The 17,390-nt window shown below is 43.4% G+C and overlaps 1 protein-coding gene across 1 annotated transcript in view; it reads right to left on the reverse strand.

Annotated features, from left to right (window-relative positions):
• Positions 1-17,065, reverse strand: part of LPL (lipoprotein lipase) — a 44,073-nt gene extending 27,008 nt beyond the window's left edge. Inside the window, exons 1-2 of the mRNA XM_075352478.1 lie at positions 16,786-17,065; positions 3,927-4,105 (exon numbers count right to left, since the gene is read on the reverse strand). Coding sequence (XP_075208593.1) covers positions 3,927-4,105; positions 16,786-16,882 — 276 coding nt within the window. The 5' untranslated portion in view covers positions 16,883-17,065. The remainder of the gene's footprint in view (positions 1-3,926; positions 4,106-16,785) is intronic.
• Positions 17,066-17,390: the final 325 nt, after the last annotated feature.

The raw sequence follows: 17,390 nt of genomic DNA on the forward strand, positions 1-17,390 counted from the left end.
AGGGGCTGAGAAAACTGTCCCACATCTTAAAGACTGTTCCCCTACCTCTGGCGGATTGGACTTGTGCCTCTCTCAGCTGTACGCCTCGGTTGTCCACTGATTCCTGACCTATGCCGCTAGCGTTTTGTGAGGGGAATGCTTTGCCTACTTCCGTGAGTATGGCCTTCCGGAACTGCTGCATTTTGGTTGACCTCTCCTCCACGGGAATAAGAGACAAAAAGTTCTCCTTGTAGCGTGGGTCTAACAGTGTTACCAACCAGTAATGATTGTCGGCCAAGATGTTCTTAACGCGAGGGTCACGAGACAGGCAGCTTACCATAAAGTCAGCCATGTGCGCCAGACTCTTAACAGCCAGGACTTCAGTAGCCTGACCAACAAGATGACTGAACATGCTGTCCTCCTCCTCCTCCTCCTCCTCCTCCTCATCTACCCTGTCCTCTGGCCAGCCACGCTGAACCGAGGATATGACTGGTGTGCATGTCATATCCTCAATTTGGCCGGAGAGTTGCTCCATGTCTTCATCCTCCTCCTCGTCATAGTCCTCCACTGCACGTTGTGATGAGACGAGGCTGGGCTGTGTGTTATCACCCACACCCACTACTGTTTCTTGCTGCAACTCATCGCGCTCCGCCTGCAATGCATCATGTTTGTTTTTCAGCAGAGACCGTTTTAGAAGGCAGAGTAGCGGTATGGTGACGCTAATAATGGCGTCATCACCACTCACCATCTTGGTGGAGTCCTCAAAGTTTTGGAGGATGGTACATAGGTCTGACATCCATCTCCACTCCTCAGGTGTTATGTGTGGAGTTTGACCCATTTCCCGACGGCTTAGGTGATGCAGGTACTCAACAACTGCCCTCTTCTGCTCACATATCCTGACCAACATGTGCAGAGTTGAATTCCAACGCGTGGGGACATCACACACCAGTCTGTGAGCCGGAAGATGCAAACGGCGCTGAAAGCCGGCAAGGCCGGCTGAAGCAGTAGGTGACTTTCGAAAATGTGCAGACAGGCGGCGAACTTTTACCAGCAGATCAGACAGCTCTGGGTATGACTTTATAAACCGCTGAACCACGAGGTTGAGCACATGGGCCACGCATGGAACATGTGTCAGCTGGCCTCGCCTCAAAGCCGCCACCAGGTTCCGGCCATTGTCACACACGACCTTTCCTGGCTTTAGGTTCAGAGGTGTGAGCCAGTGATCTGCCTGCTGTTTCAGAGCTGTCCACAGCTCTTCTGCATTGTGGGGTTTGTCACCTATGCAGATTAGCTTCAGCACAGCCTGTTGCCGCTTCGCCGAGGCAGTGCTGCAGTGCTTCCAGCTTGTGACTGGTGTGGAGGGCACAGTGGATGAGGATGCGCAGGAGGAGGAGGAGGCTGAAGAGCATGACATTCCGGAGCTGTAGAGTGTGGGTGAAACACTGACTGAGGTAGGGCCTGCAAACCTTGGTGTGGGAAGGACGTGTTCCGTCCCTCGCTCAGACTGGGTCCCAGCTTCCACAATATTAACCCAGTGTGCCGTCAACGAGATGTAGCGGCCTTGCCCACAAGCACTTGTCCACGTGTCTGTGGTTAGGTGGACCTTGGGTGAAACAGCGTTGTTCAGGGCACGTGTGATGTTTTGTGACACGTGGTTATGCAACGCGGGGACGGCACACCGGGAGAAATAGTGGCGGCTGGGGACCGAGTAACGTGGGACAGCTGCCGCCATCAGGTCACGGAATGCTTCTGTCTCCACCAGCCTAAAAGGCAACATTTCCAGCGCAAGCAGTCGCGAAATGTTAGCATTTAGAACTGTGGCATGTGGGGTGTTGGCAGTGTATTTGCGCCTGCGTTCAAAGGTTTGCTGAATGGATAACTGAATGCTGCGCTGGGACAAGGACGTGCTTGATGATGGTGTTCTTTCTGCGTAGGCAACTGCAGGTGCAGGAGTGGAGGAGGCTTGTTCGCAGGCAGCATGGACAGAGGATTGGCTCGCATGCACAACCAGCGAAGACATAGCAGTGACATCAGCAAGCACTGCTCCTCGACTCTGTTGTACTTCCCACAAAGTCGGGTGCTTGGCTGACATGTGCCTGATCATGCTGGTGGTGGTCAGGCTGCTAGTTTTGGTACCCCTGCTGATGCTGGCACGGCAGGTGTTGCAAATGGCCTTTTTTGAATCATCTGGATCCAACTTAAAAAACTGCCAGACTCGGGAAGACCTAACATTTGTACAGGCACCTTGTGTCGTCGTGTTGTTCCGGGGAACGGTTGCCTGACTTCTGCCTGGGGCCACCACCCTGCTTCTTACTGCCTGTTGTGATGCTACGCCTCCCTCCCCCTGTGCACTGCTGTCCTCGCTCTGCATATCCTCCTGCCAGGTTGGGTCAGTTACTGGATCATCCACCACGTCGTCTTCCTCTTCCGCACCCTGCTCCTCCTCCTGACTTCCTGACAATTGTGTCTCATCATCGTCCACCACTTGTTGAGACACGTTGCCAACTTCGTGAGAACGTGGCTGCTCAAATATTTGGCCATCTGTACAGACGATCTCCTCATGACCCACTTCAATATGAGCTGGCGAGAGGCCAGAATGTGTGAATGGAAACGTGAACAGCTCTTCCGAGTGTCCAAGTGTGGGATCATTAATGTCCGAGGAGGACGTGTACTCAGCCTGGTGGTAGGAAGGAGGATCAGGTTCAGAAATGTGCGGTGCAGTATCACGGCTACTGACACTTGACCGTGTGGAAGACAGAGTGTTTGTGGTGGTGCCAATCTGACTGGAAGCATTATCTGCTATCCAACTAACAACCTGTTGACACTGGTCTTGGTTCAAGAGCGGTGTACTGCTGCGGTCCCCAAGAATTTGGGACAGGACGTGCGAGCGACTAGATGTGGCCCTTTGTTGTGGCGAAATTAGAGCTTGCCCACGACCTCGGCCTCTGCCTGCACCACCATCACGTCCACTTCCTTGTTCCTTGCCAATGACCTTGCGCATTTTGCAATGCTGTGCACTGCTGACGTGTATATTCACTACTTGTGCGTTATATCAAAGTTTCTGGAAATTGCACACAAGTGCACCTGTACGCTGCCACCAACAGGCACACATGTGTGGTTTTAAAAACCAAGCACGGACGCAATAAGAACCTAACAGGTTTTTTTGGGGAGCGACAATTACAGACAAGTCAGACACTATCTGGACTGTTTTACACTGTGTACACCAGCCCCAGATATGATGAAGGCTGGTATACGGTCACCACTACCCTGCCTGCCTGCCTGCCTGTATACTGGTACAATAGTCTTGACAAGGACTCTTTTGGTCACTAGCCTGTATTCAGACCTGGCTATACCCTGCCTGTATATAGCAACAATAGTCCTGAGAAGGACTCTGCTACTGTACTCCGACCTGGCTATACCCTGCCTGCCTGTATACAACTAGAATAGTCCTGAGAAGGACTTTTGGTCACACTGTTTGCAGCCCTGCAACTGAAAAAGCTATAAAGGGCCGCAAAGCTTTCCCTGAATCAGCGACACTCTCCCTGCACTGACAGTCTGGATAGCTGTGAGCAGAGCACAGCGCGCCGGCCGATATAAAGGCTCGGTCACGCTGTGCAGGCCGGCCAATCACTGCAATTCCACAACTAACAGGGCTGTGGCATTGCAGTGGTCTGCCAGCCAATCCCTGCATGAGGGCTGGCTCTCAAAAGAGCGCCAACATGCAGAAATGAAGACCACGAGTACAGCACGAGTATCGCGAGATTACTCGGTCCCCGCCGAGCAGCCCGAGTACAGCGATACTCGTGCGAGTACCGAGTAGTTACAAGCATGCTCGCTCATCACTACTAAAGAAGTGTCATCAATCTAGACGTTATGTCAGTTTCTTTTCACAGTTCACTAAATAGGATTGACATTGAAATTAACCCTTTAAATTCTGGAGCCCTTACCGTCCATCCATGGATCACTACAAATGTCTTGCTTGTGTGGTTGAAGTGACAGTTTGCAACAGTTTCCTCCTGGCCAGGTACAACATGACAGGTGTCCTCATCTGGCTCTTCTGGAGTACGAAGAGAAAATTTGCTCTCAATGTCTTCAAAATCAGTTTTTTTCCAGACAGAATTGATTGCTGTGAAATAAGCAAATTATGATTAGGAATGTGTGATATATCATCATCCAGCCTATCCGTATAATGCTTATCCAGGCAGATAGCCCACACATACATGTTTAAAGGTTCCTATACGTAGAGCTATTCTTAGCTCTGGATATGGCGTTTGTTATAGGGTTCTTTGTAGAAAAAGATTTGTTCAGTGTACTATGCATGTGAGTAATGTTTGTACCCAAAAATACTTAGTGCAGTAAAAGTGTAAAAGTAGTACCAGGAATCAGGAAAGATAGCATTCTTCAGAAGAGTCAAGAACAGCCTCTGGCCAGTGCTGCATGTTGTATCTCTGTGCTGTAAATGCTGGAAGAAATGGTCCCAAAGAAAGTGTTTTAAAGCACTTTTTTTTTCTTTTAAGCCCGCTTTACACGCTGCAATATATCTTACAATGTGCCGCCGGGGTCACGTCGTAAGTGACGCACATCCGGCATCGTAAGGTAGATTGCAGTGTGTGACAGGTACGTGCGATTGCGATTGAACGTTAAAACGTTCATTGCATACACATCGTACCTGTCTCTAGAATTGCACGTCAGATTGTTCATCGTACCCAGGGTAGCACACATTGCAGTGTGTGACACCCCGGGAACGATGAACAGATCTTACCTGCGTCCTGCGGCTCCCAGCCAGCAATGCTGAAGGAAGGAGGTGGTTGGGATGTTTACGTCCCACTCAGCTCCGCCCCTCCGCTTCTATTGGCCGGCTGCCGTGTGACGTCGATGTGACGCCGAATGTCCCTCCCATTCCAGGAAGTGGACGTTCGCCGCCCACATCGAGGTCATATGGAAGGTAAGTACGTGTGACGGGGGTTAATCGTTTGTGCAGCATGTTCAACAAATTTAACGTGCCGCACATACGATGGGGGCGTTGCAAATCGCATACAATATCGTATGCAAAATTGCAACGTGTAAAGCAGGCTTTACTGTGTCCTGGAGGTCACAACTTAATGTAAGTCTATGAGAGCCTCCTTCTTGCCCTTATAGACTTGTATTGAGAACTTGTGACGTAATGTCTGCCTACCAGAGAGTCAGAAGTTGCGGGCACAAAATGTCACTGTAAGGGCTCGTGCGCACGTTGCGTAATTGCATGCATTTACGCTGCGTATTGCACTGCAGCGTAAATGCATGCATCCTGCGTCCCCTGAACAATCTATGAAGATTGTGGATGAGACGTGCGCACGATGCTTTTATGAACGCTGAGATTTTTATGCTGAAATTTTGACCCAAATCCGTGCGTTCATAAAATGAGCATGTCAATTATTCCATGCGCTATGGATGCAGCTCCCGCTCTGTCTATGGTGGGGGCAGCAGCCATAGCGCATGAAATCGGCTTTTTTTGTACAAAAAAAACTGCATCCATTATGCAGTGTTTCTGCAGCGATTTGAAGCGCACATGTGCTGTCAAATCGCTGTAGAATATTCAAATATTCAGCAGTTACGTGAGCATGAGCAATAAGACAGAAGCGACACTAAAAAAAGGTAAAGACACCGGAGGGTGAGAGTAATACTAGGGGTAGGGGACTTAGATTTATAACACTACTCCAGTGGTGGGAAGAAAAAAAACACTGGAGTGGTGTTTTAAGAAAAAAATTCTGTACATACAGAATGTAATGGAGCACGCAAGATTTTTTTTTGCTAAAGTGAGTCTATCCCCAGATTTCACAATATAAACTGTATATGATGTTGACTAGTGCTCACTACAAATGCATTACTTGTGTGGTTGACCTGATGGGACTGGTGTACTTACTATGAAAATCAGTGTCAGAATGCCTGTGAAAGTTTCCTGGGCTAATAATAAAAAAGAAGTATGCTTGTTTAATTACATTTTTCCTAAAATGTTATTTTTTATTTGAGGATTACAGGTATTCTGGAATGGATTTTCAAAGTAAGTTTCCTTTCTTATCAGGTCTAAGAGACTTATTTGAATGTATGCTTATTGTATTGTGAAATCTGTTAATTCATACAGATTACAACAGAAAAAAATCACATGCAATGACCGTGGAGTTTACATTTGCATTGCATTCTGCACTAAAAACTGGAAAACAAAGATTATTAGAAGACAAAGATGAAGTGATTTATACTTTGTATTTAATCTAACCTTATATAATGGCACATTTTAGAATGAAAGGTTGCAGTTCCTATAGTGTTTCATAAGCTCAAATTGCTTTAACATTCTAGAAAATCTGTTAATTTTTGACTAAGTGAAGCAATATGTGCACTGAATCACCTGTGTAGTAATATAGTTGTAAAAGTGAAAAGCCGGCAGTCATTCTTCTCCATGTGCCTTGTGAGGACAAGGTAAAACATTGGCCATATTTCTTTCCTTTTCTGCTACAATGTACAGTATATGTTCCAGATCTTTCTATACTGACAGCATATAGATTTGTGGTCTCACTACTACATGGAAATTACAGGACGTTCTGGGTAATTTCTTTACTGTGTTTTGCTTGAAAAAAAAGTCAAAACTGACAGAGCTTCTTTGTTTCCCTAGGATGTTAACATTTCCACCCAAATGTACACTCAGTAGCATACTTGTAGCTGCTAAGCCGAAAGATGGCCCCATCTACCCTGTGTTATGATGACCCCAGTATTTTAGGTGGAGGAGTTAAGGCCCCATTACATGCAACGACGTATTAACGATATATCGCTGGGGTCACGGATTCCGTGACGCACATCCAGCATCGTTAGCGATGTCGTTGCGTGTGACACCAACGAACGGCCGTTAACGATCAAAAATACTCACCTTATCGTTGACACGTCGTTCAATCTCAAATAATTGTTGATTGTTGCAGGACGGAGGTTGTTCGTCGTTCCCGAGGCAGCACACATCGCAACGACGAACTGCAGCTTACCTGCGGACGCCGGCAATGAGGAAGGAAGGAGGTGGACGGGATATTAAGACCGCTCATCTCCACCCCTCCATTTCTATTGGGCGGCCGCTTAGTGATGCCGCTGTGACGCTGCACGAACCGCCCCCTTAGAAAGGAGGGGGTTCGCCGGCAACAGCGACATTGCTAGGATAAGACAGTGTGACGGCGCCTAATGATTTTGTTGATCGATTTTTTGTTGACGCACAAATGACGGGGGCGGGTGCTTTCACCAGCGATATCGCTGTGTGTAAAGCCCTCTGTAGGCACCAGAATCTGGGTGTTAAGGCCGCTTTACACACTACGATTTATCTGACGATATATCATCCGGGTCACGGTTTTCGTGACGCACTTCTGTCATCGTTAGCGACGTCATTGCGTGTTACACCTACGTGCGACGCCGAACTATCACAAATAGGGTGAAAATGTGTACATGTGACCGCAACAAAACGACCTATGAGCGATCTCGGCAAATCGTAGCAACGATCTGGGCGTGTCACATCGCTAGCGATATCGCTGTGTGTAAAGCAGCCTTTACTTTTACCTCTATACTTCATAGTGGAAAAGGCTGATATCTATCTATAGATTATATGAGATATTACAGTGCAATATAGCACACATGGTTAGTTATTATTACACTTCCTATATAAGTGGCTCCAGATTCACGTGAATCTACGAACCATCAGTGAAGTTTCTTCATTTTGTGGAAATTGCTAATGTTATCTATTGACCCTTGTGAACTTCAGGAGCTGACTTAACAGCACACAGCCAGTGAAAGTAATGAGAACAGGCAGCTTCAGGTATAACCTCTATCACACGGATCTGGATGGAGCAGTCATGCATATCCCTAACAAGAGATCATTGTGAGATAAAAACCACAAGAGGCCAACTCCTAATTATACCACAGGTTATAATGTCACTTGATCTTCAAAGGATTAAAGAAAATGTTAGTAACTAGCTCAATAATTGTACAGTGTCTCTAGAGTAATAAAGTACATTACACAGGGGAAGGGAAACTAATGCGTCTCAGTATCAGTGTATGTGAAGATGAACATTGAAGAGATTTTCTACAATAGCTCAAAGTCTATCTATACAGTATCTAGATAGATATGGTAGATAGCTATAAGATAGATATGTGATAGATAGATAGATAGATAGATAGATAGATAGATGGATAGATAGATAATAGATACATAGATAGATAGATAATACATAGATTAATAGATAGATAGAATCATAGATAGATAGATAGATATGTGGTAGATAGATGGATAGATAGATAAATAGATACATAGATAGATATATGATACATAGATTAATAGAGATATAATACATAGATAGATTAATAGATAGATAGATAGATTATAGATAGATAATAGATAGATAGATAGATAATAGATAAATAGAAAGACCACTCTTAGGGCCCGATACATCAAGACCGGCATTGTTAAGGAGATGTGCTGGAGCCAGCCGCTGTTAAATCATGAAGAGGTGTATGCTTTTTCATGAAGCAGGAGCGTCTGAGAAGTGGCGCGCCCCTCAGTCCCTGCTGGAGTTAGGGTACATGCCCACAATCAGTGTTTGCTGCGTTTTGGACATAGCGTGCTTCAGCTGCGTCCAAAACGCTGCGTTGTACAGTACAAGCACAGTGGATGGGATTTCTAAAAATACCGTGCTCACTGTGCTTGTTTTTTCTGCCGCAAATACTGACCTACGATGCGGCTTTCCAGACCGCAGCATGTCAATTGTTTGCTGTGGATTCACATGCATTCTTCGTAGGGGGAACACAAGCGAGAGACCACAGTGCGTTGAACCCTGATCGTGGGAAGAAGCAGCTGTGGTTTCCTGCGTTCTGCGGAGGAGAATCGTGGCCCCGCAGGTCAGGACCCGCCGCATCCAGGACACAGTGAGTCCTGATCGTGGGCACATACCCTAAGACTTTTGGCATAGAGAACACTGCCACTTGTCATGAATTTGATGAGCGGTGGTCACCACACCACCATCCGGAAAAGTTCTGCCCACTTTGTCAGAGCTGGGTGAAAATGGCACTAGAATGCCATAAGTTGTCATATGCGACTTTTCAAAGCTTTTCTTATGCCAGAGTACTACCATAAAACCTAATGTATCAGGCTCAGTCTTTTCTTTGTCACCCAGCTATTCTCAGATCCAGAATGTCAAATCTGTTTTTGGAGATCTGTACCATAACGGTTGTCGTAGTTTAGTGATATCATCAGTTAGAAGTGTTAATAACACTTATTTTGGTTGTCACCCAGCTTTTCTAGAAACAGTTTTAACCAATACATTGCTGAATAGAATGCCTAGCAACTTGACAGGACACAACAGCTAAGTATTAATATTTACAGGCGATGCTCTGGTTCTAGGAGGAACAGACGGCGTCACATAACTAGTCATTAGACATCAGTTTCAGTGGTTGCAAGTTACACAGTCTTAATGCTATAACATTACTATTCCAGAAATAGAGCGATGGATCTTTAAGACGTTGCAGCATGTGGTCTTTCCAATGGAACATGATTTGATATGTCACATTTGACTTTCATTATCTGCTGAGGAAGTTTCTCTCTCCTCTGGGATAAGAAAGAAAAGACAAATTCCCATACTGTTGCTACAACACATCTACATGGCTCTACAACATCATACTTGTGTTTGTGGTGACTAAAGGGTGCTCAACATGCTGCGATGTCGCTAACGATTTATCGTCTGGGTCACGGTGTTTGTGACGCACATCCGGTGTCGTTAGCGACATCGCAGCATGTGACACGTACAAGCGACTTGCAACGATCGCAAAAATGATCAAAATCGTTGGGTTTCAAGAGGTCGTCCAAACACCAAATATCGTTGTCTGGTCAGTAGCGAAGTTGTTCGTCACTCCTGCGGCATCACACATCGCTATGTGTGACACCGCAGGAGCGACGAACATCTCCTTACCTCCGTCCACCGGCAATGAGGAAGGAAGGAGGTGGGCGGCATGTTCCAGCCACTCATCTCTACCCTTCCTCTGCTATTGGACGGCTGCCGTGTGACGTCGCTGTGACGCCGCACAAACCGCCCTCTTAGATAGGAGGCGGTTCGCCGGCAACACCGACGTCGCAGGGAAGGTAAGTCCGTGTGACGGGTGTTAGCAATGTTGTGCGCCACGGGCAGTGATTTGCCCGTGACGCACAACCGACGGGGGCGGGTACACTCGCTAGCGATATCGGTACCGATATCGCAGCGTATAAAGTACCCTTAAGGCCATGTGCACACGTTGAGCATTTGGTAAGTTTTTTACCTCAGGATTTGTAGCCAAAAACATGAGAGAAACCGTATAATAGAAATATGGGCACCACTTCTGTATTTTCACTCATTCCTGGTTTTGGCTTACAAATTCTGAGGTAAAAAAGTCACCCCATACGGAACATGTGTGTACGTGGCCTTATACTTTTCCTCTGATTGTCCCACTCTTGTTTTTGATTTACAAATTCTGAGGTAAAAAACTCACCAAATACTCTACATGTTCACGTGGCCTTATACTTTTATACTTTTCCTCTGATTGTTCCACTTCTGGTCTTGGCTTACAAATACTGAGGTACAAAACTGACCAAATACTCTATGTCTGCACGTGCCCATAAAATAGGCAACAATCTGCTATGTACGCTTAGCCCTAAACTAGTAGGAGATACCGGAAGGCACTGGATGTAAGTTTTAGGGCACCCAAAATAAGGTGATATTAGTGTACTTTGATGTTCTTCAGTTTTCACATCCCTTTCCGCTGTTTGCATCCCCATACTTGTGCATATTTTCAGAGTCTGAGTGGTTTTTGGAGATAAAGTCGCTCTCAGCACTTAACTTGGCAGAATTATTCCTCCCGAGACTTACTTTCCAAGAACTGCTGTATGTTCTGCATTACAGTGGAATGATACTGTTAATCAAACATTGCTGACACTATCTAAGAAATATCGTCATGTCAATACCGAGAGAACACGGAAAGAGCTTCCACTGCTTGTGGCACGATATTATGTCCCAACACGTCCTCTTACAAATCAAACAAGTCAGCCTATGATATACAGTAGCAGGTGACTTCTGGAGCTCAACATGGATAAGTAACACTGAAAGAGCCATCAAACTGTCATCTACTTCCCAAGTGAGAATAGATAGCCTCAATGCGAGGATCATTAGTACCCTATGTGACCTCTGACCCTCGCACTCCAATTCTACTAAATCAAAGAGTTCTTTAATAACCAGACAACCACAGACTATAACACTTATAGGGTGCAAACATGAAGAAATGCAAGAATGAGGTTAGCAGTGTGCTCAAGTCTAAAATCTAGTTATAATCCCATGGTATAAACCGTAAAGTAGGGTGAAAGTGAACCGCATACCCAAACAGTATCGTTTACTAGGAAAGCGCATAGTAATAGACAGTCCCATGGGCTGTTAAATCGAACCTTTTCCCTGACAGCGTTAAGTTTTTACACTTATTTTTCAAGATATTCCTAAAATTCTATCAACAAGTCCATGTAAAAAAAAGTTATACCAAGAGCATGCGTCATTTTAAAGATAATGTATCAAGGGTTTTTTTTTACCCCATCTGAGAGCAACATGATGTAGGGAAAGAGACTCTGATTCCAGTGATGTATCACTTACTTTATTAGTCACTGCAGTTTTAATAAAATCACTTTTTCTCTGCTACTAATCTAATAGTTCTCTGAGTGCTGAGCCCTTTATAACACTACCCACACCACTGATTGGCAGCTTTCTGTGTGTGCGATGTATAGGCAGAAAGCTGCCAATCAATAGTGGGGGTTGAGTTGGATAAGTGATAATCTCCTGCTGATAAAATGATAAAACAATGATTTTATCAAAACTACAGCAAGCAGTCCAGTAAGTGACACATCACTGGTCTCTGTCTTAACATCATGCTGCTTTCAGATTAAGTGTCAAAAAGCTGGTGATGGATTCTCTTTAAAGATGAAGCTCCACAAACCAAGACAACTTGTATGTAGTATTTCTTTAATTTCGCCATAGTCTTTTAATGTACTCAAAACAAAAAGGCATACAAATAAAATATTACTATAATTCATTTTGGTAGTTCATTACTAAAACAATAAGTAAGGTTATCGAGATCATTCTCCTGATTGTCAAATGTATCAGAAAGAACTAAGGACACCGACTTTACGCACGTGTGCATGTGATATAAATGTTAACTTGTCAGTTGATAAATTTGCAGTTGACAAAACCTAATTCCTGTTATGAAAGAGATCAAATAACCTCAGAACAGCAGAGAGATAATGATCTAACCTTCACAATTCCTAGATTTCTCTTACGCAAAATAATGTACCCTTATTAAATATTTATCTACTATGTGTGATAGGGTTAAGTTGGCCATACATATTATCATTCTGCAGACAGCTATCTATTCCAACTCCGTCATATACAGGAATGTTCAGCTCTGCCAAGGGCTCCAGTGTTCTCTGTAAAAAAAAAAACCTCAGCCAACGGCTTATCTCTCCGACCAACAAAAGTATCGTCCACTGAATTCCAACCACCCAATTGTTATGTCTCCTTACATAATCTGTCATGGGACAGATAAGAGGTGCCATACACATTAGATTGTCTGCTGATCCTGCCTGGACGATTTGAGGTCCTTTATTTTTTTAAAGTATCCTATGCTATTAAAGGGTTAAATATGTTCGGCCTCATTCACAATTCCGATTTTTGTATACAAGCGCTATTCGTGTTTTTCACGGATAGCACTCTTACCTGTGACTTTTCGTGGTCCACACAAAATAGCAGAGATGTGTTTGATTTTGATCCATGTGTTGGATCAAAATTGCCAATGCAAGTCTTAATGAAAAAAATTAGACCACACTCGGATGACTGGAGAGTGCAGTCTGATTATAATGGACTTTCAATGAAACTTGGCACTCAAATTGGTGGAACAAATAGCGGTATTTTTATTATAAGGTGCTTGCAATCCAAAATCAAAGACATTTCGGTCAAGAGAGACCTTCATCAGTACGGATTGCTATGGAATATGAATGGTTCTGTGAAACGCAATAGTGTGGAGTCCACCGCTCCCAAGTAAGAACACCTCCTTGTGAGCAGTGGACACCCCACTATTGCACTTTACAGCACTATTGATATTCCATGGCAATCCATACTGATGAAGCACTGTCTTGACTGAAGTGTCTTTAATTTTGGATTGCAAGCACTTTATAATAAAAATACCACGACATTTCGATCAAGACAGACCTTCATCAGTACGGATTGCTATGGAATATGAATGGCTTTGTGAAGCGCAATAGTGCGGAGTCCACCGCTCACAAGTAAGAACACCTCCTTGTGAGCAGTGGACACCATACCATTGCGATTTACAGCACCATTCATATTCCATGGCAATCCATACTGATGAAGGACTGTCTTGACCGAAGTGTCTTTAATTTTGCTTTGCAAGCACTTTACAATAAAAATACCACAGTTTGTTCCACCAATTTGAGTGCCTAGTTTCATTGAATTACATTACCGGATTGGATCTGTCTTGTGCACCACACTTGACAAAAGTGCTAGTTAGAGATGATGGAGAAACGTTGGTGGGGAAATCGAGAAATAGAGATGGTGGAGAATAGAGAGGGTGGAGAAACATTTTCCACCTATGAGAAAAATGGATGACACTCGGACCACACTCAGAGTCTGGTCAAATAATTAGTCCATTTTTCTCATGTGTGGAAAAAACTGAAATGTGAATGAGCCCTTATGGTTGTGCTACCAATGAATGCTAAAGCAGATAGATAACACCTTTACAGATGACATGACAGATTAGGTTGGGAGATATAACAATTGGGCAGTTGGAAAACCTCAATTTTAGAGGTATGGTTGTGCTACCAATGAATGCTAAAGCAGATAACACCTTTACAGATGACATGACAGATTAGGTTGGGAGATATAACAATTGGGCAGTTGGAAAACATCAATTTTAGAGGTATGGTTGTGCTACTAATGATAGCTCATGTAAATACCACTGAAATTGCTCTTTTACACTTCATGTTCCCACATTCAAATGCTAGATTACAGATGTATAATTTGGCATTACGCCCTTATTCTACCTCTGTATGTCCCTGATTCACATGGAATCTGTCTGAAGATACCTGTGTGTCGTATTACACAGGTATGGGGATTCAGTTCTGTAAGGAGACCCGCAGTGGTTTTACAGTTCTGTGTTACAGCGCTCACGTGCGGTAATGCGCATGGCTTTCCTATATAGATGAGCCTTTTAATCAGCGGGGTCCTGTTCTAAATTCAGCTTGTAATCACAGGTACAATCATGGATCCTACTAAAACGGAGATTAAATTGCATCAGCATCCCTAATCTGTATCAGTTTATTCTAATTACTCCCCAGAGAATGTAAATTATCATCGAGTACTCCGGTCTGTATAAATATTTGCGTTTTTGAAATACTTAAAAAATAATACTAAGTGCCTTGATTGGTTGTAAAGTCATTACATTGCTTGCATGGCTGTTGGAGGACATGCTCGGGTTTAATTTATATCCCCTGCAGTTTTGATCCATTTACATGCAAACCTTTTGCAGCATGTTATTATTTCTTTTTTTTTTTATTCTTTATTGAGTGGCTTTGTTCACATCAGCATCATGCCTTTCACTTATGATGGATACCACCAGTGCCTGATGGACGCAATTAATTTATAAAAGGGTCCATTTGGTTCCATGACGGCGCCTGTTGTTTTGATGGGAGGAAGAGCGCTGTATGCAAATCTGGAATTGGTAACTGAAGCAGATGTGAACAGAGCCCAGTGACGTGGCTGTAAACTCACTCTTACTATATATAAGATTCTGGCCACTGACCCTCAATATTACAATAGGCTATGAAGGACACGCGAAAGAATCACGCCTAGAAACCGATAAGGTTTGCAAGAAGCATGAAGGCGAGCAAGTTGTCAGAGGACATGAACAGCACACACAACTGTAGAACAGGGAGCAGCTTTGTAACAGTTGCTCACATGACAATGGCTGCCAGGAGCAGGCAGGATTGGAGATTCTTGGACTGGCCCACTCATGGCGTCCTCAGCGCACCAATCAGCAGGTCAACTGAGGGGGTGTGTGGCAGGGTGGAGTCACTGTGACCTTGTATTGGGTTAAAAGCATGAGAAGACGGAGCTTGAAGAAGGTAACCATCGGTCACATTCTTGCCTTTTTTTTCCGCTTGTCATTCAAACTGCCAGCCCTCCAAAACTCCTGTTGTGTTTCCTAAATTCATTCCATACGGAGGATTATCATGGGAATTAGTGTGATTAGTCTGTGTGTAGTGAAGCAAAAACACTACACTGACAAAAAATATTAGGCTTTATTTAAATCTCAAATATTAAGCAGAAATATTCAGTGTAAATGTGTTTCCTGATTTATATGGTATTTAAGCTTTAATAAAGACAGGGAATTCATACTGTGATGATGTCTGGAATCTAACTAATAATGAGAAAAGTCCTATCACTTCTTTCTTTCTTTCTTTTTTCTCTTTCCTTCCCTCTATCTTTCGATCTTTCTTTCTAGTTATTTCTTTCTTTCTCTCTTTCTTTCTTTCTTTCTCTCTTTCTGACCTTCCTTCCTTCCTCTTTCGTTCTTTCTTTCTTTCATTCTTTCCCCCTCCTTCTTCCTTTCTTTCTCTTTCTTTCCTTTCTTTCTCTTTCTTTCAATCTTTCATTCCTTTCTTCCCTCTCCTTCTCTCTCTCTTTCCTTCCTTCCCTCTCCTTCTCTCTCTCTTTCTTTCCTTCCTTCCTCTCTCTCTTTCTCTTTCTTTCTATCTTTCTTTCCTTCCTTCCTCTCTCTTTCTTTTCTTTCCTTCCTTCCTCTCTCTCTTTCTTTCTATCTTTCTTTCTTTCCTTCCTTCCTCTCTTTCTTTCTCTCTTTCTTTCTTTCTCTTATTTAATAAATATAATAATAATAATAATACTAAAACTAATACGTACAAATGGTTTTGCAATATCTTTCCCCAGTAGATCTGAAGGATTATTTTACATGTTGAAACACTCCTCCTCTAATAATAACCCTTGGTTTGCCAGTATGCTACGTATAGTACTGTCACAATTTAGCAAGCCTTTTCTAATATAGCCCCACTTACAGTTTTCCTCAACTTACAATGTAAATTACCGGCTGAATACCACATACCTATTTATTAGAAGTGATGAAAACAGAATTAGTGTTTTCTCACAGGACAGATTAGTGTAGCTGAAAATCCATTTCATTCATGTGATTGGGATTGTGAATGGATTTCTGCAGACCCTATTCAGATGAGCAGGATAGCTGCGGATAGCTGCGGAAATTTCAGCTTCAAATCTGACACGTGGTAATACACATGACAATAAAGTCATAAATGAGTGACATGCATGAAGAGTATAGCACTTCACAGTAACTGCACTGACTGCAATCTACCTTCTCCCTGTGGGCTCCATATGTTGGCATCAGAGTGCCAAGAATTCTGGCACATTCCTCCCTTTCTGGAAATACAATTAGGAATGAAATGTAGTCATTCGTACTGCCAGAACACACAGGAATTAAGTGCATACAGCTGTACAGCCCAGGAATAAACCTATCTCCAGAATGAAGAAATGTTAAGGAAAAATGTATTGCCAACACTTAGCTTACATATACATTTAAAGACTTTGAATGAAGCATAACATATTGTACAAGGAAAGATTAGAAAGAGATCAGATGCTTTCATTTGCATTCTATGAATGTAGCAGAAAAGTGAGTTGTAAAAGTTTCCAGACTTACTTGTAATAGGAGGCGACTCAGTAGTGGCTAAGACTTTGTAGCAAGTCAACAGACAGGGCATCCATATAAGCAGTGCAAGGACCTCTCCACTTCTCATTGTTTTAAAAAACTTTGCCTAAAAAAATAATACCGTATTCTTTCTCGCTGCGTAATTATGTGCAGGCTTTAATTCAGCTTTGATTAATGTTTCAGTAACTATAGTGCATTGAATGGAAAAATGGAAAAAAGCTTTTCACTGGCAGGAGGGGTCAGGAACTGCTATTGGCAGCCCGAGTCTCCTTATGTTATGAGAGATATGCAAATCATAACCAAACCCACCAGAAGGAGGTCCTCAGAGGGACTTCCAAGTGTGTCTACATAATAGTGACATGAAAGATTGCTGGAGGGTGGACCAACAGAATGCAAGTGGCAAGCGTTACATGGAGGAAAGGGGATACTTACGCACATCTGAGTACATTCCTCATGTGAAATGTGATTGATATACATATATACATGTGTATATATATATATATATATATATATATATATATATATTTATTTATCGTATATATTTACATACATATGTACGTACATATGCCTTTTATATATATATATATATATATATA

The sequence above is a fragment of the Anomaloglossus baeobatrachus genome, chromosome 1 (genome assembly GCF_048569485.1).
Source record: "Anomaloglossus baeobatrachus isolate aAnoBae1 chromosome 1, aAnoBae1.hap1, whole genome shotgun sequence".
NCBI classification, from domain to species: domain Eukaryota; kingdom Metazoa; phylum Chordata; class Amphibia; order Anura; family Aromobatidae; genus Anomaloglossus; species Anomaloglossus baeobatrachus.